General features: G+C 38.4%; 1 protein-coding gene and 1 long non-coding RNA gene across 2 annotated transcripts in view; one reads left to right on the forward strand and one right to left on the reverse strand.

Annotated features, from left to right (window-relative positions):
* On the forward strand, positions 1-2,714 carry LOC126924353 (uncharacterized). Its single transcript, XM_050738726.1, has 2 exons — positions 1-545; positions 2,257-2,714. The coding sequence occupies exons 1-2, from the start codon at positions 2-4 to the stop codon at positions 2,286-2,288; spliced, it is 576 nt and encodes a 191-aa protein (XP_050594683.1). The 5' UTR covers position 1; the 3' UTR covers positions 2,289-2,714.
* Positions 2,715-7,021: 4,307 nt separating this feature from the next.
* LOC126924386 (uncharacterized) overlaps positions 7,022-26,866 on the reverse strand; it is a 104,008-nt gene continuing 84,163 nt past the window's right edge. Inside the window, exons 3-4 of the long non-coding RNA XR_007713496.1 lie at positions 13,993-14,247; positions 7,022-7,033 (exon numbers count right to left, since the gene is read on the reverse strand). This is a non-coding gene — a long non-coding RNA (uncharacterized LOC126924386). The remainder of the gene's footprint in view (positions 7,034-13,992; positions 14,248-26,866) is intronic.

Raw genomic sequence — 26,866 nt, forward strand, 5'->3', positions numbered from 1 at the left:
AATGCAATCGATTGGGACACCTTCCCAATCAATGCCAAAATTTTCGAATACCGCCTCAAAGAAAAGCCCCTCCAGGAATAAACCACGTTCAAGAACAATCGGAATTAACAATGCTACCTCAGGAAGATTACCCACAATACTACTACAATTACCGGGACGACCAGGATTGCGATTTCTCGTTGACTCCGGGGCAGGAATCAACTTGCTTAAACAAAGATGCTACCCAGGAAAGACAACAATACCAGGCACAAAGAAATTCTCCATGGGACATTCCGAATACGAATCTAATTCCAAAGTCAAATTGAATTTGTTCGACAAAAAGATAGACTTATCTTTAATAGATGACGATTTTCCAATTATAGAAGATGGCGTATTAGGCTTACCCGGTTTGAATCAATATCGATTCGAACTCTCCAATGAAACATTGAAATTAGATAACAACACCCTTCTGCTGCAACAAGAACCAACCCTTGCACCAGGAGAAACCGTTCAAAAAATTGTATACCTCGAAGGGAAGCCAACGCCAGTGTGCTTTATCAATGGTGGTAAGTCCTCAGTTCAAGTTTCTAACATTATCGAAAATACAAATACCATAGATCAAATCCAAAAATTCAAATCTTCGATTCGACTATCGCACATAGAAAAACCTCTCAGAGAACCTATGGAAAAGATTCTTCTCTATTACATGGATGTATTTAATTTAGACAGCGAAACATTACCGTGTACATCTCTTGCTAAACATTCCATTACATTGAAAGAAGATAAAATGATCAACGTAAAATCCTACCGTCCTCCCGAACACCATAAAATTGAAATAAACAAACAAATGACGGAAATGTTAGACAAAAAGATTATAGAACCCTCCGACTCTCCCTATAACTCTCCCGTTTGGGTCGTTCCAAAGAAAATCGACGCGTCGGGGAAACAAAAGTGGCGAATAGTGATTGACTTTCGGAAGTTAAACGAATTAACGGACCAAGACGCATATCCATTACCCGACATTGACGATATACTATCGCAACTAGGGAACGCAAAATATTTCTCCGCTTTAGACTTATCCTCGGGATTCCATCAAATACCCATGGATGAGAATTCGAGGAAATACACTGCATTTAGCACACCACTAGGACACTTCCACTATAACAGAATGCCATTCGGGCTCAAGAACGCACCCGCTACTTTTCAAAGAATGATGGATACCGCGTTAAGAGGTTTAATTAACAATCATTGTTTCGTCTATCTTGATGATATCATTATATTCGGGCAATCGATAGAGGAACATAATAAAAACTTAGCCATTATACTCCAAAGACTCAGGGAAGTAGGTCTAAAAGTACAACCGGATAAATGTGAATTCTTAAAACCCGAATTGGAATATTTAGGACACTTAGTGACAGCAAACGGAGTAAAACCTAACCCTGAAAAGATAGAAGCAGTAAAGAACTTCAAACTACCCAAAAATCCTACGGATGTAAAATCGTTCCTTGGGCTAACCGGATACTATAGGAAATTTATTAGGAATTTCTCGAAAATTGCCAAACCGTTAACAGAACTAACTAAGAAAGACATACAATTCCACTGGACTGACAAAACACAACTTAGCTTCTATATATTAAAAGAAAGACTATGCCAAGCGCCAGTACTAAAATATCCCGAATATACGAAAACATTTACGTTAACAACGGACGCCAGTAATGAAGGTCTAGGAGCCATCCTTTCACAAGACGGACACCCTTGTTGCTTCATTTCAAGGACATTAAACCCCCCTGAACGAAATTATACCACGACGGAAAAAGAATTATTCGTTCGTTCATTCCCTTTCGAACCAACATTTGGACACAAGGCCAATCTCCCCTCTACCATATCCCAAAATCCCCAAAGAACATACGCTGATGAGGTTAGCTTCATGAAACGAGAACGGGATGCCAAGCTACTTAAAGCCAGAGAAACTCTAATGAAGAGTAAACAAAGATACCAAAGAGATCAAAGAAAAAAAATTATTAAACCTCAATCCATTTTTAGAGAAGGAGATTTAATATTAGTTCATAATGATCATAAAGAACACAAGTTAGATACTGAATGGCTAGGGCCATACACCATTGAAAAAGTAAAAACCCCTTATTACGAAATAATGGTGAATGACTCGATTAGGAAAATACATGGTAATCGTATTAAACCTTATTTTCCAGGACGGTCTTCACCTTCTCCATAAGTAGCTGTTATGCACTTTGTTTTTGTTTTGTTTTGTTGATTAAGACAAAGAAGAAAACACACTTTTAGCCAATTAGCCTCCATAAAACAATCCTGAAGAAACACTGAGATTTTGGAGGACCAAAATCAATCTGAGGAGGGAGGTATGTAACGTAAATCACATCAGAGACCAGGACACACACACACACCGCGGGCAGGATGGTGTCCCGGTCGGCATACTTCGAACCCGATGGACCGACGAGGGAAAAACATGGTGACCTTGGCGACAATGTATATTGGCGGAGTACCTGAGGATTCATTTATGGCCTAACGGTCCTTCCACCAAATGTTCTAGAAGCGTAGCAACGGTCACGTACGCCTACAGGGTAGTGGGGATAATGAGAGAACAGATGTCACCGAAAGTAAAAATATTGTAAGAGCCTCAGTCTCGAACGGTCACGCCTAGAGCTCAGAAGTGTCTTATAAGTGTATAAACGAAGAAAAAATAAAGTTTTCTTCTTTCTTTTAAATTTCTTTTTATTTTACGTGACATCTACATCATACTATATCACTCTAGATCTCCCATATATGTTTTTGAACACAATTTTCTTCTTCAGTGTATCGGGTCGAAATTATTCGTCCAAATTAACCGTGTCAGTTAAAAGTATTTACAATTATGTTCAATAAGTAGGGTAGGACTAGGTTACCAGAAGGTAACAATTCTATTTACTTTTCTAAATTTGTAAAAGTATTAATGGCGAAATATTGGTTGATAAATCTGTATTTGAGAACCAGGTCCATATTTGCAGAAATTTAGTTATACTTACTCAGACTCCTTTATCAGATTATTACATCAGAATATTACATGATAAATTAGAAATATTTAATATATGTAGTAACTTAATGGGTCTTAGAGGAAAGGCAAGTAATAATGTTTTAGTTTAACAAGCAATACTGAATACAACGAACTGATCACAATATCGTCGTACGTCTTATTATCATACTCGGCTCTCAACTTCCCGATTCATACTCTCTGGCAGTTTTGCTGGTGAGTGCCGAAGCGTGCAGACGTGTGTCCAGTGCCCTGTGAAGTACACAAAACTACACGTGACGCCCATCTGTCGAAAGCGAATCCAACAAACCTAGCTAAGTGTTCACACAGCCTCTCGACTAGTTCTTTCATATTGAATTAACTAGCTCGATGATGGTCCTAACATCTCAAACAGGCTCGCCGGAGCTAAGTTATAACACCGCCGTTCTTCCTCCCCCGTGGCAAAGGGGCAACACATCTCTCTTTGCAAACGACCAGCACACGAAAAAAAAACGCAAGCTGGAAGCAATCAAGACAAATGTGAACAAGAGTCAAACTAAACTACCAGCTAGCCAAGTGACCACCTACAACAGGTTCTCAATACTGGAGACTCAGTTTGCTGGTGAGTGCCGAAGCGTGCAGACGTGTGTCCAGTGCCCTGCGAAGTTCACAAAACAACACGTGACGCCCATCTGTCGAAAGCGAGTCCAACAAACCAAGCCAAGTGTTCGCAAACGTGCTAGTGAAAAAGTGAAAAATCCAACGCCACTAAGCTCTGGTCGGAATCACAGACTCTCGACTAGTTATTTCACATTGAATTAACTAGATCGACGATGGCCCAATCATCCCTAACGGGAGCTACGGAGCGTAGTTACAACAACGCTGCTCTTCCTCTCCCGTGGCAAAGGGGCAATACACCCCATTTTGCAAACGACCCTCAAACGAAAAAACGCAAATTCGAAGCTAGCAGGACCAATGTGAGCAAATGGCAAACCAACCCGCCAGCCAGCCAAGTGACCACCAACAACAGGTTCGCGATACTGGAGGCAGGAGTCGCTATGGATACAACCACAGAGGTAAGTACACAACCTACACAAAAAACCCCCCCTCCACCGCCAATCTTTATCGATGATGTCATTGACATCCAATCAATAACAACGACAATCCAAAAAGAAATCGGCAAGGACGAATATAAGTTGAAAATCAGCAACAACAGCGTAAAAGTCCTGCCGGCCAACCCTGACGCATACAGGAAATTGACGAAGTTGTTAAAAAACCTGAATGCCAACTTACACACATACGAACTCAAGCAAGAAAGACCATTTCGAGTGGTGCTACGCAATATCCACCACTCAGTCGACCTAGACGAACTAAAGTTCGAACTTCAAACACATGGCCACGAGGTAACCAACATCAGCAACATTAGACATAGAGTCACAAAAAATCCCCTATCGCTATTTTTCGTAGATTTAAAACAAAAAGGAAATAACAAAGAAATCTACAACGTCAACCGGCTGATGAACTCCATAGCTCAATTCGAGCCACCTCATGTAAAGAAAGAAATAGTACAATGCAAAAGGTGCCAAAAGTACGGCCACACGCAGAAATACTGCAATCATAACTTCCGGTGCGTAAAATGTGCAGGTAGTCACCCCACTGACCAATGCACTAAATACCCTGAAACCCCCGCGAAATGCATCCACTGTCAAGGAGAGCATCCTGCGAACTACAAAGGATGCTCAGCCTATAAAACGCTACATAATATTAAGTATCCAAAACAAAGAAGCAAGGAGATTACCATACAGGAACCAAGACCCCAAAAACTCACCTCACCATCAATATCCTATGCGCAGGCAACACAAGGAAACGTAAACAACTCGAAAACCCACAGAGAACACACAGAAAATAGTGCTCCCACCCCACAAAACACAGACAACTTCACTAGACTCGAAAAACTTATCGAGAAGCAATCTGAGCAAATTAACAACTTGCTGTCACTTCTCACACTACTCATGGACAAATTCATACGCACAGAAGCAAAATAAAACCAATGCGAATAGCTCTGTGGAACGCCAACGGTCTAGCTCAGCACAAACTTGAACTAGAACTCTTCCTAAAACACCAGCAAATCGATATAATGCTCACATCTGAAACCCACTTCACCGAAAAAAACTACCTGAACATAAACGGATACAAGTTCTACCATACCCAACACCCCAGCGGAAAGGCCCACGGCGGCACCGGAATCATAATCAAATCAAACATTAAGCACTACGAACTTCCACCATTCCAGAAAGACTACCTCCAAGCAACAAACGTAGCAATAGAAGACTGTCATGGTACAATCACCACCTCAGCAGTATACTGCCCTCCCAGACACTCGATTGCTAAAGAGAACTTCGACAGCCTATTTGACGCCCTAGGCAATAGATTCCTAGCTGGAGGAGACTATAACGCCAAACATACACAATGGGGCAGCAGACTTGTCACAGTAAGAGGCAAAAATCTTCTGCAAAGCCTGCCCACAGGTCTCCATTAACAATATAACAGTTCCCAACAAGGACACAGTCAGATACCTGGGCATGACTCTGGACAGGAGATTAACCTGGAAACAACATATCCTAGACAAATCTAAACAACTGAGGGACAAACTCAAAAAATTTTATTGGCTCATTGGCCGTCGCTCCAACCTAAGCACGCAGAATAAAATTACGCTCTATAAGGCCGTAATAAAGCCAGTCTGGACCTACGGTATCCAACTATGGGGAACAGCAAGTAATTCCAACATTGAAATACTTCAACGCTTCTAATCGAAAACGCTAAGATCCCTAATAAATGCACCCTGGTATGTTACCAACGAAACAATCCACCGCGACCTCAAGATACCTACAGTCAAAGATGAAATACACAAGTCCAGAAGCAGATATAACACAAGAGTGAACAACCACCACAACCCATTAGTTATCCAACTACTAGACACGACGGACCAGATCCGCAGACTAAAAAGAAAATACCCTCTAGATTAAATCCTTAGATTCTACTGGAACCAACAGTATAAAACTATTATAAGCCATGTCATTGTATCACGCCAAATGATGTTACTGAAAATTCTCAGCGAGAATTGATTGTAAATATTCTAAAAAAAAAAAAAAAAAAAAACACTCGATGCTGAGATTTGTGGATCTTAATCACCGAAATAAATGTATAGGAATAGTTATTAAAATTGATACCAAAAGTTATAAAAGGGTAAACGCAAACAAATTAAAAATAACACTCAGTCTTGAGTTTAGCTCCGATTATACACCGATAATGATAAAATAAACAAGCAAACCAATACTTTATAGCAAAGCGACTTCGCTTTGCAATAAAATCACCAAATGGCAAACATTTAACGAATTAATCGAGAGCAAAATCAACTACAATATTACACTAAACACACCTGAACACATCGAAGAGGCAGTAACAACGTTGACAGAAATTAGACAAGAAACAGCGTAGGCAACTACAAATTATGAACCAAACAATAGGCAAACAAAAATAATGCCACCAGACATCCTTGACAAAATCACAGAAAGAAGGAAAGCGAAAGCAAAATGGCAGAAACATAGAACATGTGAAAACAAGAAACATCTAAACAAACTTGGAAAGGAAATAAAAAGTAAAATAAGAGATCATAATAATAACGAATTCTCAAAATTCATAGAGACACTCTCTGCGCACAAGAATGCAAACTACTCTATGGAAATCCACCAACAAAATCCAGAAGCCGATAAAACCAATCCGTGCAATTAGAAACATAAACAATACATGGGTCACCAGCGACGAAGAGCAAGTTGCAGAATTCTCCAACCACCTTTGTAACACATTTACTCCATATAATATTAACAGTATTAAACCAAATGTCATTCAGACGAAGATGCGCAAAATGCTAGTATTCACCTAACAAACACTACACTATGCCTAATACGACAGCACGAGAAATTAGAATTATAATCGAGAAAACAGAAAAACCATAAAGCACCAGGAATCGACCTAATTAATGGTAAAGTCTTGAAAAACCTTCCCACAAAAGCAACACGTTTAATTACAATAATATTTAATACAATTTTAGGAATCCAATACTATCCTAATCTATGGAAGCTAGCACAGATCATAATGCTACCTGAGCCAGGCATAGACCTACACCAAACTGCATCTTACAGGTCAATATCACTACTTCCTGTGTTTTCCAAAATACTAGAGAAAATAACATTCGATCGCCTAAAACCAACAAAAGAGAAAGAAAAATCACCAATTTGGATTCAGAAACACTCCACGATATAGCAAACACACAGGCTCATTAACGAAATAATACTAGCACTAGGAAACAAACAATACTGCACAGCCCTCTTTATGGACATAGAGAAAGCATTTGACAAAATAAACCACGAAAGTCTACTACAAACAATTAGGAAATAATTCCCGGAACAAATACACCAATTAATAAAATCCTACTTAAGCAGCAGAACCTTCGTAATAAAAATCAAGGACACACATTCTCAAGTTAAAGACATCAAGGCAGGGGTACCGCAAGGAAGCGTCTTAGGCCCAATACTATACACAGTATACAAGGCGAACATACCAACAACTACCAATAGCACAGTACTGACATTCGCGGACGACACATCTATACTAATCAGGCATATTAACCTAGAAACGGCAGTCAAAATACTACAAGAACATATCACAAAGATAGAAAAGTGGCTACAAGAAAAACAAATAAAAGCAAACCCCAATAAATGCAACCATATTACATTCACGCTACGAAAGGATACCAAACATCCTATTGAACGGCACGCATATAACGCAAACAAAGCATGTCAAATACCTAGGACTCCACTTAGATACACAACTCACGTGGAAACTACACATCAAATCAATAGTAGAAAAAGTACAGAAAACAAGGAGACAAATGCATTGGCTAACAAGCCGAAAATCCAAATTAAGCGTAGAAAATAAATTAAAAATATATAAAACGATCATAGAACCAATCTGGACGTACGGAATACCATTATGGGGGACGGCAGCAATGAGCCATATAAACAAAATAGAGGTAACTCAGGCTAAAATCCTTAAAACAACAGTAAACGGACCTTGGTACGTCAGAAATGATAACATACGGAGGTACCTGGGAATCCCAACGGTCAAGGAAGAAATTAGCAGATACTCAGAAAAATACAAATCAAGAATAGCAATTCACCCAAACCGGCTAGCTGCGGAAACGTACAAAACCATAAACATGGACAGAAGACTAAAAAGGAAGCACCCAGCAGACCTTATAAAGGACATAACCTAACAAACACGAGGATGGTACCCCGCTGGGGGTAGCCACCAACATGCTAATTTAACTGTTAAAACATTCCACCAAATGTCCAAATTGGACAAATTGTGAATTTCAATAAATAAATAAATAAAACAAAAAAAAAAAAAAAAAACGGAGGGAAGCTCGGTATGGGCGTCCCATTTGAACGAAGGAAGCTGATTCGTTGTTCATACTTTTCGTTAGGAAAGATGAGGACAAGGATCCGCGCTACCCATTAGCTGAGACGTTAACGATTGAAGATGGGAGGTGTAAGCACCCTACCGGCATGACTCGTGGGAAAATCCGGACATTTCTATTCTATAAATGCCTGTTTTTCCCTATCATATAATTCCCAGTTTTTCCCGTTATAACTACCATCCTTCTCCGTAATCTTTAAGAACGTTCAATAGACCTAAGTACTTTTTTAAGTACCAGCTATAAACCGAAAATACTTGCAGGATTCAAGGTTCCTGCAAGCTAATGAGACTCGGTTTATGGTGGGGCCTTAGGTTTATTGAGGGTTTCTCTAACGATGCTTGGACCTTGACGGTCAGACAATAAAGGACGTCGCGATAACAGATAACATTTTCACGTGACGTAACAGAATTAGTCGTAATAATATGCGTTTTTCTCAACATTTGGCCCGAGCTTCTCTTATCCGTTTAATAAACCCTTCTACTCCTATATCGTCTTGTACATTGAATATAGGGATCAAGTCTAGGCAGGTTTTTGCATTGTACGTGGAGTTGTCACTACTTACTTCTTCTTCTTCACTATCCATATCGTCCGTTTCGTTAGGTTTTACAGGTGGTCGTTTTTTCTGATCATTGCTAGTATTAGATTCGTCCATGGTAATAAAGGAGCCTAATTCAGTAGTAGCATCATGTCCTAAATTTATTTTACAGATATGTTTTCCTAATAGTTCTATCTCTGCTGCACGTTTTTTGTTTCCACTATCAGCTATTCGTTGCGTTTCTTTTATACGTCGCGCAAGGAATTCGATTTGCTCGAGTATGGCACAAGTTGACTTATCTGTAGTGGAACGTTGAAAGTTGCTTTGTAGTAGCAAAGATTCCGTTTACACTGAAGCGAATGGATCCTCGCAGGATCGCCAAAAATGTCACGTAAAATAAAAAGAAATTTAAGAAAAAAAGAAACTTTATTTCTTTCTTGTTTACAATACACTTCTGAGCTCTAGGCGTGACTGTTCAAGACTGACTTGGATGATTTTAGGGGGAGTATTTAAATTCTTTTATTCGTGGGAGTGGGAAAAGGTTCCGATCATATATCCCGGAGAACGGATAGAGTGATCGGATGTTATTCCGATGGTCACTCATGTTAAGGCGCTTGGAATTTCGCTATCTTATCGCTTTGTTTAGTCGGATTTCGTCTGCGACACGAGCGACGGTTAGGAATATGGCCTATGGTAAGTTTCGTGGTGTAATACATATAAAATTTCCAATTCTACATATATTGTATAATTTCTTTATTTTCTTATTTATTGATAAATTACAATAGTGTGTTGTAAAACACAATAAACAATAATGACTTATCACCATATTAAATATATGTACTAGCGTATTATCCATACCATATTACATACGTATATACAAAACATTATCTATTTAAAGTATGAATTAAAGAGCGCATTGCAGTAGGCGTGGAACTTACTTGAACTAATATAGCCAGGTAAGTAGTTATAGTACCAAAAAACTGAAAACAAATATTCAATTTTTGTAAATAATCGGTGATTACGCCTCTTTATTTGTTACATTACGCTCTTAACTTACTTTCGTTGTAAACTCGTTATTAAGACGAACACAACGGCCAGCAGATAAATGTAACGGGTGGAGAATTAGTTGCAATGAAAATTGTTGTACCTGAAAATGTCGACATTATTGGGAATCAACTGAAGCAGTGATTGCTATGTATTCAGATGCTATTAAATACGATTTCATATTGTTGTTGTGTATGTTAGCAAAGTAGATAGTGAAAAAAACATATGTTAAAACTGTTGTTAAAAACTGTTTTAGAATAATGTAACATTTCTACTGAATTAACTGTACACGTGAGTACTGAAAAATATCTATATACTCATGTCTATAACACTAAAGTTCTTAATACGTACACACACCCGTCTAACCATATTTCCTTGTACACGAACATTATAAATTATATGTATGTGACCGCCAATTACAATTTTAACCTAGTATATGTCACGACCGGTGTCACGTAAAAAAAGAAACTCTCTTGATGACACAAAAAAACTTTATTTCTCAAGAGTCCAAGACCCTTGGCTACCACTTACAATGTTCAAGTATCGGCTCGCAGTTCAGACTGGTTCGGCCGTCATTATTCGGAGTCTAAATACTAAGCAGGAATAATGAAAATGATGGAGGGGATATTGTTCCCGGAAGTTCCTTATCAGGGTGGCGAGGTGTTAATTGACCGGATGATATTTAGAAGTGTCAACCGTCCGGAGGATATTTAGAGATATCAACTGTCCTGAGAATATTTAGAGTAGAGGTATCAACTGTCCGGAGAATATTTAGAAGTGGTCGCCTAAGGTGACGTCAGGGTAAAAGAGTTTGGGGTTACACCGGCATACTTCAAATCCGATGGACCGATGATGGAGACAAAGATGTGGCGGCCTTGGCGACAATGTATATCGCCGAAGTGCCTAAAGAGTCATCTATGTCCTAACGGTCCTTCCACCGAATGTTCTAGAAGCGTAGCAACGGTCACGTACGCCTACAGGGTAGTGGGGATAATGGGGGATGACAAACAAAGAAGAAACAGATGCCACCGAAAGTAAAAAGTTCCGCCTGGGCAGGCGACCTAAACGGACGTGCGAAACAGTGCTCCAGTGAAAGTGCGGCAAGAGGGAAGAGAAAGGGACAAAGTAAACGCCCATCTACAAAACGTAGAATCATGCAGATTCCACCAATAAAAATAGTTAATTCAGGTGAAACATATTTCATAAATAGAGCTACAGACTCTACATATGTAGAGAAAAAAGACGATATTATGAAAACAACACAATCCGACGGGGAGGAAAACATACCAATACACCAGGAAGAAAGCTGGACGGTGGCAAACTCCAGCAAAAAACGGAAGGTAACCCCGCTCGCAAGCGCGAGGAAAATTGATACATTTGAAAAAAAAACAATGGCTACAAGATATCAAGCTGCATAATCCATTCAGCGCACTGCCAGAAGAGGCAGGAACGGACCCAACGGAAAGTCCGACAAACCGCATTCCCAAACCACCACCGATATACATAGATGCGAAAATAATCGACCCCCTCATCGAACTCCTAAACAACACTGCATGGAAAGACAACTATGTTATCAAGCAGATAAAAATAGACCAGGTGAAAGTGCAAACCAACACCCCAGAAATATTCAGAAGAAATACAAGATCACTAAAGGAAAAAAACGCAGCATATCATACTTTTCAACTCAAAACTGACAAAAGCTACAAAGCAGTAATCAGGGGACTACACCCAAAAACAAATACCGGAAAAATAAGTGAAGAACTGGCAAAAATCGGACACCAGGTAAGGACAAATAATAACATTAACAAATACGATACCAAACAACTATTACTGCTATTCCTAGTTGAACTAGAACCTAGAAACAACAACAAAGAAATATACGATATAGAAAAATTGCTAAACATAATAGTAAAAGTGGAGCCACCTAGACATAAAAAAGAAATCCCACAATGCATGCGGTGTCAACAATACGGACACACTAAAAATTATTGCAACAGAAGCCCAGCTTGCGTCAAGTGCGCAAAAAATCACTTAACTATACATTGCCCATATTCTGGAAAAATAGAAAAAGTTAAATGCTACAACTGCAACGGAAAACACTCAGCCAGTTACAAAGGTTGCAAAGCTAGGAAACAATTACAACGCAAACTGTTCCCTACGAAGCAGGACAATCATTAACACACAAGCCCAACAGGACAGCACGAAACACGAAATTATACCAAATACAGAGCCAGCAACAAACTCCAAACCCATCAGCACCAACACCATTGGTAGTCTAAGCTACGCTCAAGTAACCAGCCAAACGACACATACAGACAACCAATACCACAGCAATAGTATCAATGACACTGCAGAAATCAAAGAACTGCTCAAACAATCCATAAAGAACACCGAAATGCTAACCAGAATGATAAGCGAACAAAACGCAGTACTCAGACAGCAAACCCAACAAATCACAGTCATGCTACAACTAATTACAAACGTGATAAGCAAAAAATAAAAAACGGACACTCTAAAAATAGCAGCCTGGAACTCAAACGGCCTACAACAACGGGCCCTCGAAATTAAAACATTCATATACAGTAACAAAATAGACATACTACTTGTCTCAGAAACACACTTCACTACAAAAAGCTACTTGAAAATACCATACTACACCATATATGATACCAAACACTCCTCAGGAAAAGCTCACGGAGGGACAGCAATGATAGTCAGAAACGATATCAAACATTGTCTACACAGCCAAGTTAACAAAGAATATTTACAAGCAACCACTGTTACAGTTCTAACTAGCAGCAACTACTTCCAGTTGCCAGCAGTATATCTGCCTCCGCGACACAAAATAACATCACAAATGTGGGAAGAATACTTCCAGGACCAAGGGGACAAGTACATCGCAGCGGGAGACTACAACTCAAAGCACACGCTATGGGGGTCAAGAAACATTACACCTCGAGGCAGAACACTGGAAAAATACATTAGAAATAATAACCTCAATATATTATCCACAGCAACACCGACACATTGGCCGACAGACCTGAACAAAAAACCAGATCTTCTGGACTTTGCAGTTACACGGGGGCTAAACACAAACAAACTAAAAATAACACCCAACCACGAGCTTAGCTCCGATCATACACCCATAATAATTGAATACAGAAACAAACCAATACACTATAGGAAACCAAAAACACTATGCAATAAAACCACCAAATGGCAAACTTTCAAAGAAATAATAGAAAGCAAAATAAACTGCAACATCCCGTTGAAAACTCCTGAACAGATAGAACAGGCAGTAGCAACATTGACAGCAACTATCCAAGAAGCAGCAAGGACAACCACTACAGCCGAATCAACCAGCAGATAAACAATAACAATCCCGCAAGAAATACTTGACAAAATTAGAGAAAAAAGGAAAGCAAAAGAAAAATGGCAAAAATACAGAACTCGAGAAACCAAAAAACACTTAAACAAACTTGCAAAGGAAATAAAAAAAAAAATAAAGGAGCACACAATAACGAATTCGCAAAGTTCATAGGGACACTCTCCACACACGAGAACACCAACTATTCACTATGGAAAGCCACGAAAAGAATAAGGAAGCCAATGATACCCGTCCCAGCAATCAGAAAAGCAGATGACACATGGGCAAGAAGCAACGAAGAACAAGCTGAAGAATTCTCCAACCACCTCTGCAACACATTCACACCACACATTATCAACAACAGCAACCTCAAAAGTTATACGGAGGAGGATCCACAAACCACTATTACCACAACCGACAAGCAATACACCATACCTAAAACATCAGCACAAGAAATTAGAAACATAATTGATAAAACAAAAAACAACAAAGCGCCAGGAATAGACCTAATCAATGGTAAAATCTTGAAAAACCTTCCGCCAAAAGCAATAAGACTAATGACAATAATATTCAATGCAATTCTAAGAATTCAATACTTCCCCAAACCATGGAAATTAGCACAAATCAAAATGTTACATAAACCAGGCAAAGACCCGCACCAAACTGCATCTTACAGACCAATATCACTGCTTCCAGTATTTTCCAAAATACTGGAAAAAATAATATATTGCTGGATAAAAACAATAATAGAGACAAAAAAACTAATACCACCGGATCACCAATTTGGTTTCAGAAATAAACACTCCACGATAGAGCAAATGCACAAGCTTATAAACGAAATAATAGTAACACTAGAAAACAAGGAATACTGCACAGCCCTCTTTATAGACATAGAGAAAGCATTCGATAGAATAAACCATGAAAGTCTACTACAAACAATTAGGAAACAATTCCCGGAGCAAATACACCAATTAATAAAATCCTACTTAAGCAGCAGAACCTTCGTAATAAAAATCAAGGACACACATTCTCAAGTTAAAGACATCAAGGCAGGGGTACCGCAAGGAAGCGTCTTAGGCCCAATACTATACACAGTATACAAGGCGAACATACCAACAACTACCAATAGCACAGTACTGACATTCGCGGACGACACATCTATACTAATCAGGCATATTAACCTAGAAACGGCAGTCAAAATACTACAAGAACATATCACAAAGATAGAAAAGTGGCTACAAGAAAAACAAATAAAAGCAAACCCCAATAAATGCAACCATATTACATTCACGCTACGAAAGGATACCAAACATCCTATTGAACGGCACGCATATAACGCAAACAAAGCATGTCAAATACCTAGGACTCCACTTAGATACACAACTCACGTGGAAACTACACATCAAATCAATAGTAGAAAAAGTACAGAAAACAAGGAGACAAATGCATTGGCTAACAAGCCGAAAATCCAAATTAAGCGTAGAAAATAAATTAAAAATATATAAAACGATCATAGAACCAATCTGGACGTACGGAATACCATTATGGGGGACGGCAGCAATGAGCCATATAAACAAAATAGAGGTAACTCAGGCTAAAATCCTTAAAACAACAGTAAACGGACCTTGGTACGTCAGAAATGATAACATACGGAGGTACCTGGGAATCCCAACGGTCAAGGAAGAAATTAGCAGATACTCAGAAAAATACAAATCAAGAATAGCAATTCACCCAAACCGGCTAGCTGCGGAAACGTACAAAACCATAAACATGGACAGAAGACTAAAAAGGAAGCACCCAGCAGACCTTATAAAGGACATAACCTAGCATACACGAGGATGGTACCCCGCTGAGGGTAGCCACCAACATGCTAATTTAACTGTTAAAACATTCCACCAAATGTCCAAATTGGACAAATTGCGAATTTCAATAAATAAAGAAAAAAAGACCGAAAGTAAAAATATTGTAAGAGCCTCAGTCTCGAACGGTCACGCCTAGAGCTGAAAAGTGTCTTATAAGTGTATAAACGAGGAAAAAATAAAGTTTTCTTCTTTCTTTTAAATTTCTTTTTATTTTACGCGACAAAATCTATGATTTTCATACATACAGGGTGTTCGGTTGCAGGTGTAACAAAATTTTAGGGATAACTCTTGAATTCAAATGAGACGAAGATTAAGAACAAAAAAATTGCATTTTCGCCTTTGTTTTTTTGGTTATCAACAATTAAATATCGGCCAGAATATCTCTGTGGACGAACAATCTTCTTACATGAACGAAAGCATGTCAATTTGAGCTTCGAGGTGCACAGCGATCCTCTAATCAAACGATGGGCAGTAGCTTACTTCGTATAAGGTGTAAAGATGAAGATTAGGATATTTGGAAACGTAAACCATCCTGCGCGACGTTTTGCAAGAAAAATCGTAAATTAAACATTATACCTGTCTACTCATTAAAATCCATTACGGCAGATCGAAAACCACCTCATGGAATTTCCGAGTAGGGATGATTAATGTTTCCCCCAATCCTTTGCCTCCATAAATAATTAAAAAATAATACCATAGATAAACGATGTTTATATAAATTTCATGCACGCACCGCAATCGTTCCATTCGCGGGTGAACAGATAGTTCACAAAAAAAATCAAAACGAAAATACCAATCGTTTTATATCACAATAAATGTTTAATATAACTTCTGTTTTCTTGCAAAAAAAGTACACAATAAGCACGATACATACAACATGCACTATATACACTACACATACACACAAATCATTCGCGTTGAAATTAAATAAAAGAAATTAAAAGAATAACGAGGAACAAAAAAATAAGGGGACTAAGAGAGTTAAAAAATCTAAAAATAAAAATGACTACAAAGTCTTTAGCGGAATAACTTAAATCGTGATATTAAAAATACAATTTACTCTAATTTTATGTTTACACAGTTCTCCTAACGCTTTTCTTTGGATGTCGAAATGGTTTTGTCTTTCCAGAACGAGTCTGCTCTTTTATCAAGTTTCTAAAATCATTAAAACATATTATGTAATAAGGTAGTAATGGGAAGATCATCCAGAAAAAAATTCTTTCGTTTTTTTTATATAATTTTCTCGAAATTAGTGAAGTACAGTCACCATATCTGAGGCGTTCCTGAGGTGTGCCTGAGGCTGATCACCAGATATGTTTAAAAATGGTTAGAACTGCCTCGCAAGAATAGTATCATTTTTATCATCACAGAAATCGTAAACATAAAAGAGTTATTCAATGCAGCTAGTATAATTTTTCATTTGGTTGTACATTAATTTTCATTATTACACAGCACACCATAAAACGATACCATTAATCAATCCTTGGAGTATAAGTTCAAACAAATTTATTGTATTCCTTTTTTGATTCTTTACTTTTTATTTCATATGTATGTATGTGAATATTGTAATATGCAGTGTTCAATAATTTGTGTGGAAAATGTCTGTGGTTCATGCAAGATAGAGCTCAGCCACGTTCAGTAACACCTCAACACTTAGTGCTTGTTAATGGTAATTTTTCTGTAGATATTCTCAGACTGGAAAATCATGGCGCGTGCGCAAACCTTGTAAAAACATTTATACATTTATATGTGTTTTTGTTTATTAATTATTTATAGCAAAAAGGATTAGAGGAAACGCTAATCCTCAAGTCCAAAATTTCATATGCGGTCCTATGGAACAGTTTTCGATATGCTGATATGAATTTCAATGAGAAAACAGGTTTAATATTTAATCTGCAATTTTTCTTACAAAATATTACTCAGAATGGTTTACGCCTCATAGTCTTCTTGTGTATGACTTGTACGAGGTAGTTTGCCGTTGAACTTTCGGACGTTCGCGGGGAGACGCGTTTTCGAAGAAGTGCGCCAATGGGAGTCGTAATTCCCGTTACGATTTGACTAATCGACGCCACGAATTGTTTGATCCCTTATTTCTTGTGGAATAATAAGGATAGTTGATTGAATATAACGCTGTTATTAACAGGTTACTATATATTTGAATGATCCAACAACCTCAGTGTGATACAAGATTGAGTATTTGAAATGACAACTACGAACGAGTATGACCTGAGACTCCTTTCGTGTTGACGATGATGATGACTGTTTTCGACTTGTAGGTTCTTGCTGGACTTCCGGCTGCTGCTGTTCCTTGCACTGACCTCTGAGTCCAGTTGATAGACTAACTAGTCGCTCCTATGTTGTTACGAAAGAAAGTTCAGTATGCCTTTTGAACGAAGAACGCGGATTCGTTATTCATACTTTTCGTCAGGAAAAGAGGGTAACGATCTGCGATGCCGATTGGTTATTACCCATGTTAATGCATGAAGGTATGAAGAGGACGCCTCCTACCAACGTGACTCATGGGTGTCTTTGTTCATAGGAAAAACCAGCTTTTTCGTTAGACAAATATTCGTTTTTTCCATTAGGTGACTACCCGCTTTCTCCGTGAATTTTAAGAGCGCCTAATAAATCCAAGGACTTTTCTAAGTACCAGCCATAAACCGAAAACACTTATAGGATTAGAAATCAGTTCGCTGGTGAGTGCCGAAGTGTGCAGACGTGTGTCCAGTGCCCTGCGAAGTTCACAAAACAACACGTGACGCCCATCTGTCGAAAGCGAGTCCAACAAACCATGCCAAGCGTTCGCAAACGTGCCAGTGAAAAGTGAAAAATCCAACACCACCAAGCTCTGATCGGAATCACAGCCTCTCGACTAGTTATTTCACATTGAATTAACTAGATCGACGATGGCCCAATCACCCCTAACGGGAGCTACGGAGCGTATTTACAACAACGCTGCTCTTCCTCCCCCGTGGCAAAGGGGCAATGTACCTCATTTTGCAAACGACCCTCAAACGAAAAAACGCAAATTCGAAGCAAGCAGGAAGAATGTGAGCAAATGGCAAACCAACCCGCCAGCCAGCTAAGTGACCACCAACAACAGGTTCGCGATACTGGAGGCAGGAGTCGCTATGGATACAACCACAGAGGTAAATACACAACCTACACAAAAAACCCCCCCTCCACCGCCAATCTTTATCGATGATGTCATTGACATCCAATCAATAACAACAAAAATCCAAAAAGAAATCGGCAAGGACGAATATAAATTGAAAATCAGCAACAACAGCGTAAAAGTCCTGCCGGCCAACCCTGACGCATACAGGAAATTAACGAAGTTGTTAAAAAACCTGAATGCCAACTTACACACATACGAACTCAAGCAAGAAAGACCATTTCGAGTGGTGCTACGCAATATCCATCACTCAGTCGACCTAGACGAACTAAAGTTCGAACTTCAAACACATGGCCACGAAGTAACCAACATCAGCAACATTAGACATAGAGTCACAAAAAATCCCCTATCGCCATTTTTCGTAGATTTAAAACAAAAAGGAAATAACAAAGAAATCTACAACGTCAACCGGCTGATGAACTCCATAGCTCAATTCGAGCCACTTCATGTAAAGAAAGAAATAGTACAATGCAAAAGGTGCCAAAAGTACGGCCACACGCAGAAATACTGCAATCATAACTTCCGGTGCGTAAAATGTGCAGGTAGTCACCCCACTGACCAATGCACTAAATACCCTGAAACCCCCGCGAAATGCATCCACTGTCAAGGAGAGCATCCTGCGAACTACAAAGGATGCTCAGCCTATAAAACGCTATATAATATTAAGTATCCAAAACAAAGAAGCAAGGAGATTACCATACAGGAACCAAGACCCCAAAAACTCACCTCACCATCAATATCCTATGCGCAGGCAACACAAGGAAACGTAAACAACTCGAAAACCCACAGAGAACACACAGAAAATAGTGCTCCCACCCCACAAAACACAGACAACTTCACTAGACTCGAAAAACTTATCGAGAAGCAATCTGAGCAAATTAACAACTTGCTGTCACTTCTCACACTATTCATGGACAAATTCATACGCACAGAAGCAAAATAAAACCAATGCGAATAGCTCTGTGGAACGCCAACGGTCTAGCTCAGCACAAACTTGAACTAGAACTATTCTTAAAACAACAGCAAATCGATGTGATGCTCATATCCGAAACCCACTTCACCGAAAAAAACTACCTCAAAATACACGGCTACAATTTCTACCACACCCAACACCCCAGCGGAAAGGCCCACGGCGGCACCGGAATCATAATCAAATCAAACATTAAGCACTACGAACTTCCACCATTCCAGAAAGACTACTTCCAAGCAACAAACGTAGCAATAGAAGACTGTCATGGTACAATCACCACTTCAGCTGTATACTGCCCTCCCAGACACTCCATCGCCAAAGAAGACTTTGACAACTTCCTGGACACCCTGGGCAATAGATTCATAGCTGGAGGAGACTACAACGCCAAACACACCCAATGGGGCAGCAGACCGGTTACAGTAAGAGGCAAAAACCTCCTCAACAGCATAATAACCAACAACCTCAACTACCTTACCACATACGAACCCACACACTGGCTCACCGACACAAACAAAATACCCGATCTCCTTGATTTCCTCATAACTAAAAATATCTCGTCAAGACACGTCCAAATCAATTCCTCGGCTGATCTCTCCTCTGATCATTCCCCCGTGATAGTAACAGTCAGTTCAACTATCATCGAGAATACACCTAATGGCTCCATTCATAACCAACACACCAACTGGCAGCTCTTTAGAGAAGTCTTTACCCACACAACTTCAGCCTCATCCTCACTAAAAACCAATGAAGAAATCGAAGCAGCCACGGAATACCTAAACACGAGCATAATAAACGCTATCCGCTTCTCCACACCGGCAAAAACGTCCATCAGCAATCACGAATACCCCCAGTACATATTAAAAAAAATAGCAGAAAAACGTAGACTAAGAAGGATATGGCAGACTCATAGAACACCGGAGGACAAACGCAAGCTAAACAACGCAACTAGAAAACTATCCAAAACCATAAAGAACTACAATAAGGACCGTTTTCACAAATATCTCGCCAGCCTGTCCCCCACAGCCGACTCAAACTACTCACTATGGAAAGCCACCAGGAAACTCACGCGCCCTCCACAAATAATACCTCCAATCCGCCGCCCGCAGGGTGGATGGGCGCGTAGCCCTATAGAAAAAGCGAACCTATTTGCCAAACACTTGACTGAAGTATTCCAACCCCATTCCTCCATAGCTGCAGCGGACGTCACCGAATACCTGCACACTCCCTTCCAAATGTCCCCTCCTATTCAACCCTTTATTTCTGCAGAGATCATAGAAGCAATCAGTCGCCTAAACCCTAAGAAAGCAGCAGGTCACGACCTAATAGGAAATAAAGCCATCAAGGAACTCCTCCCCATAAAAGGGATCGCACTCATCGCATCAATCTTTAACGCCATCCTCCGCCTTGAACACTTTCCTAAGGCGTGGAAAATCTCACTAATCACCCTCATCCCCAAACCCGGTAAACCAATATATGAAGCCAGCTCCTATCGCCCAATCAGTCTCTTACCTACCCTGTCTAAACTATTCGAGAGGATGCTCACGAATCGTCTCCTTCCACTCCTAGAAGAATTGAAAACTCTCTCAGATCACCAATTCGGCTTCCGAAAACAACACTCAACAGTAGAGCAAATCCACCGCATAACCCACATGATCAGCCAAACCCTTGAAAAGAAAAAATACTGCTCAGTCGTATTCCTAGACATCCAACAGGCATTCGATAAAGTATGGCATGAAGGGCTACTCTACAAGCTTAAAAAAATCCTACCCCACCCATACTACTCCATCTTAAAATCCTACCTTACCAACAGACAATTCATAGTTAAATGTCTAGGCGCCACTTCCGCAACATTCCCAATAGAATCCGGCATACCGCAAGGTAGTGTCCTCGGACCCCTACTATTCTCCATCTACACTGCCGACTTACCCATATCAAACGAGGTAACAATAGCAACATTTGCCGACGACACAGCACTATTAGCTACCCACGCAGACCCGGCAATTGCCTCATCCACTCTCCAGCGAAGTCTCGACTCCATGGAAAAGTGGTTCCAAAAATGGGGTTTTAAAATAAACGAAAAAAAATCCTCCCATGTAACCTTCACGCTCCGAAAACAAACCTGCCCCCAGGTCACCATTAACAACACAATAATCCCAAGCAAGGACTCCGTAAGATACCTGGGCATGACCCTGGACAGGAGGCTAACTTGGAAAAAACATATCTCGGAAAAAACAAAGCAACTAAAGGAAAAACTAAGAAAATTCTATTGGCTCACGGGCCGACGCTCCAAACTAAACATACAGAACAAAATAACCCTCTACAAGGCCGTAATAAAACCTGTCTGGACCTACGGAATCCAACTATGGGGAACAGCAAGTAACTCCAACATTGAAATACTCCAACGCTTCCAATCGAAAACGCTAAGATCCCTATTAAATGCACCCTGGTATGTTACCAACGAAACAATCCACCGAGACCTCAAGATACCTACAGTCAAAGATGAAATACACAAGTCCAGAAGCAGATATAACACAAGAGTCAACAACCACCACAGCCCACTAGTCACCCAACTACTGGACACGACGGACCAGATCCGCAGACTAAAAAGAAAATACCCACTAGATTAAATCCTTAGTCCTACTAGAATCAACAATATAAAGCTATTATAATCCATGTCATTGTATCACGCCAAATTAAGTTACTGAAAATTCTCAACGAGAATTGATTGTAAATATTCTAATAAATAAAAAAAAAAAAAAAAAAACATTAGCGAGTTATATAGCGTCTTTACGCTTGGTGGATATTCTATGTTTTAACAGAGAGTTAGTTCAGTAATACTTGTACCGTAGAGAAGGAAGTTGGGTACAACTTGGACTTTGAAAGAAAGCGCATTCTGTTATCCCGTTGACCGCGGATTCGTTATTGTACCTAGGATCATTGTCATTAGCTTCTCGAGTATCTAATTACCACGATTATTTGTCAACTTCTGTAATAATCATATTTGCACTAGTAAATATCTCCTCTATTGCATAACGACAACGTCTAATCCAAATGAAGATTCATTCACGCCCCTAACCCTAATCCTAATGTGAACCCGACATATATATATATTATACATGTCGGGTTGGCGTTAAGATTAGAGTTAGGGTTAAGGGCGTGAAACGAATCCCTATTGGCGCTAGACGTGATCGTTATGCGATAGAGGAGATATTTACTAGTGCAAATATGACTATGATGGAATTGGACAAGTAATCGCGATAATTAGATACTCGAGAAGCTAATGACAATGATCCTAGGCTCAATAACGAATCCGCGGTCAACGGGATGACGAACTTTACCCTTCGTTATTGTCTAAGTTACACTGTATGTTAGAGCAAGGGGCAATTATTACGTATACGAAAGACAGGTCGATTACTGATGAGATCGCACTAGAGAGTGACTCTCCGTCGCGGTGACGCTGTCGAAGAAAACTATGATGGGTATGCCTAAGGGCACGAGATCGTCGGATTCGCGGAGAAAAGTCTTCGTTCGAAGGGTGAGGGAAATTGACGTTGCTGTTAATTGGTCAATTTCCATGTTGGTGTTTAGAGAAAGATATTAGCTGTCCTTGGGGAAAGTTGCTAGCGAGAAGCGTCGTTCGTGGAAGGATAGATTTCTCTTATCTTCCCGTAGTTGGGGCACGGGCTATTTGTCTATTTGAAAGACTTTGTATAATTGAAACTTAATATTCGTAGCGGGTCCTCGCCCAGCTAAACATATACTGTGAAGATGCGTTGGCATCTGGCAATCCGAATCTTACCCGAAGGACAAAGTCTGCGTGTGGCGAGCCACGGGGCAGAAACCATTGAAACGTTTACCGTCGTGCCCTGTCCCAAGTATTTCTTTTAAGAAGAGCTATAGAATTACTTCATGCCTTTGTTAGACAAAACGTTCATCCCTTTGACCGCGGCTACGTTCGGCGACTGATTGTCGCCTCGAGCCCGAGCTCACTATCATAAATCTCAAATAAATACAGTCGGATCGAATGACAACAGTTTCTTAATACGGCCATGGTGAAATCTAAATTTCAATACTAGGGGTCTTCCCAAAGTTCCAAAGGGAAGGTTCCGGTGTTCTTTCATCTCCGACATACATAAACATTTTCATTACTTGTAAACACAATTATGCCGCAGCAATAACGTCGCGCTGCTTCTGTGATGATATATGTGATCTATAAACTGCGAATATTTATGCAAATTCATATCTTTATAATCTCAACTACAAGAGGATCTATGCAGAGATTTATAATATATACTGTACTTTGGATATTTTAGATATTTTACGTATTTTTGCATATCATATCAATTTTATGAGTCTTCATATATTTAATTTCATAATTAAATACATAAAAATCGACAATTTAATGATCACTCGCCAGAAATCTTGCAGCCCTGTGTTATGCTGGATGCGAATATGTAGGTATACGCATGTAAAATAAGAATGTGTGAGTTATGTGTAATAATTGTTGGTATTGCTTAAGTTCAGCGTCAACTCAAAATTCAAAGGAAGAAATGCAAAAGAATTTTTGATATGTGATCTTGAATATTTTTGGTAAAAATAAATCTGTCGTTTAATTGCTTAATTACATTAACTTTATTACTATATAAATATGAACTTTCCTTACCTCATCTTTGATGGAATTGTATGAACAAGATGTTGCCAATTCTTGAAGTGTTTCTGCCGTTACTGCTGCCTACAAAATTTCATATGCTGTATACATGTTTATTATTATGTCCACGCTGAATGTTATATCCTTTCTCATTCCATAAAGATATATGTTTTTACCTCACGATGGAAACAAGTGCAGTGATGATTTGTGGTAATAACTTTAGCAGAACTTATAAGAGCCCACCACATCGCTGATACAGCCATTTTAGAATGAAAAATTTCTATCACATTCTGTGATGATATTATCTCGAAATATACATTATAAAGTGTACTTATTATTATCGTAAATTGCATCGCTAGTTCCAGCAGAAGTTGATAACCATATATATGGTTAAGTTCGCGTGAAATTTTTACAATTTCAAAATGCACTTGCCTTGAACAGATTAAAAGAAAAATATTCTAAGAAAAATTCTATTATTTATATAAGCTTAGGCACTCACTGTTAATAATGTAATAAGAGAAATTACACTATATAGTATTATTGTAAAAATATCAAATATACCTTGTGATTTGGAGAAAGTGCTGAAGATAATGCTTCTGATTAGAATAATCTCTTACAAATACAAGCTTACGTGCCCCTTGCGGTTGCATCTTATACCTTATGTTAATATCATTTTCATTTGGTAGCTGACGTACTTCACTCATTGCTATGTTCATTTTGTGCAATTTGTCCCTTAAAATTCTGATGAGGAATTAGTTAATGTTCTCCGTATGAGACTGACCATAACACACAGACATACACTCACAAAAGTAAATTTTTAATATTATATACAAATGCTTAAAGAGTTAGTTGTTTATAAAACAAAAAGATAATTTACTCATGAAAGTGAGACAAACATAAATTTGTTTAGTAATTTACACATGGAACATACATCTCAATGGTTTTGAAATATGTTGTCAAGGTCAACATCCTAAATAATTTTATCGATATGCATTCTTATACATACATAATAGCAACGCCACTTGGTCTTTTAGAAATATACGGGAAACATTTTTAATGTCTGGAACAAGTTTGGTTTGGCTTTGAAGTAGAATTAAGTTAAGATACAATATATAAAATATAATACGGTTCGTAATTACTTAATTGACTTCAATAACCGATGAACATTGTTTGAGTAGTACAAATAAAATAGTGTTTTTTACTATAATAAAGGACTGTATGTGTTAGAAATAGATAGTAAGACATTCTTATTTATTATTAGTTTTCAGAGTAGAACCGAAATGAAATATAAATAATTAAAGGCTAAGGACCTGCTGGATGTTGAATTTGACAACATATCTTGATGGAATTTTATCATTGAAATCAGCGAAATATCCCCTATTCTATAATATAATTATTAATTACTTTACGGTAGATTTTTAGAAAGTTAGGTCTAGAATGGGGAAATATGTACTCCGCCTTTCTGCTCAAATAATTTTTAGTTGGCAAACATTTTTGCTTTTACATAATTTACCTTATGAATATGTTGAACGTAAGACTCATCAAACAAATAATAGTAACTGGTAAAGACACTAGGAGACTTAAATACAATGCTTTCATGATGTCAGCTCCATTACTCCACCAAAGCCAAGCTAATACGAAAAGACTTATCATCAGTATACCCCACACACTTGTTACTCGTACAGTATAGACCACTATTTTCGTATAATTTTTCTCAACGCCGAATGATTCCAAAATATTGTCTATTTGTTCACATCTTGCAGTAATGTTCTTCGAACACTTAAAAGTAAAAAATATTTATTATGAAAAATGTAAGAAAGTTACAAACAGAAAAATCTGTTAAATATGTCTAAATAAATATGTCTACATAAATTGTTTGGGTCGTATTTATAGTCAGAATTTAAGAATGTTTAATATAGTCAAAAAGACATGTAGATTTATGGTGCGATTCTAGCCCGCATATTACGAATATATACGAAAATTATACAATAGTAATAATATAAATCCAAATGTATACTTTCTCATCTCATTTCTTTTAACAACATTACGATAAATTAACTATAGCATTTAGTTCAAAAAAGTTTCTTCGGCGAATCTTAGCAATCAATGATAACTAATCAAACATCTAAATTAAATGCTACAGCAACACTAATTTTACAAAATTTTCGTGAAAAAAGATCGGATCGTTTACTGAGTGGAAATTATTCCGCTTATTGTTAGTAAATATAGTTTAAGAAGAATAGTTTCATTCTGTTGTCAATTTTAAAGCAGGTATGATGGTTAGAAATACGTAGGTAAGAGAATTTGTTAATTGTTAACTTAATTATTACGTAATTTACTATTTAATTTGAAAAACTACGTTCCTTGATAATTATAGAGAAAAATTATGGTGCAAAATGTATTAAATATAACAATATACTGATTTAAAAGCTAATATTTTTATGAAGGATGTAAAATTTGCCGAAGAAATAAGTTTAAAGTTATGTATTAATGAACAAGAACACAATTAAAAATACAGAGCATAAACAATTTCAATAAGAATATACTATATGTAAGTAAAAGTAAAAGTGCTTAGCAACATATATATCTTTTATTCGCTCAAATTAAATGTACATGTGTATATATGTGTATACAGGATATTCAGCTACAGGTATTAGAAAATTTAAGGAGTGATTCTTGAAGGCGAAATAAGACGCGAATCAATAAAATAATTGCGTTTCAAACA

This window comes from Bombus affinis, chromosome 2, assembly GCF_024516045.1.
Source record: "Bombus affinis isolate iyBomAffi1 chromosome 2, iyBomAffi1.2, whole genome shotgun sequence".
Taxonomy (NCBI): domain Eukaryota; kingdom Metazoa; phylum Arthropoda; class Insecta; order Hymenoptera; family Apidae; genus Bombus; species Bombus affinis.

Excerpts from the sequence above, each read along its gene's own strand:
- LOC126924353 (XM_050738726.1), top strand. The coding sequence starts at position 2 with ATGCAATCGATTGGGACACCTTCCCAATCAATGCCAAAATTTTCGAAT. Across the intron at positions 546-2,256 it reads AGTGTGCTTTATCAATGGTG|ACAAAGAAGAAAACACACTT; the intron begins GTAAGTCCTCAG and ends TTGTTGATTAAG.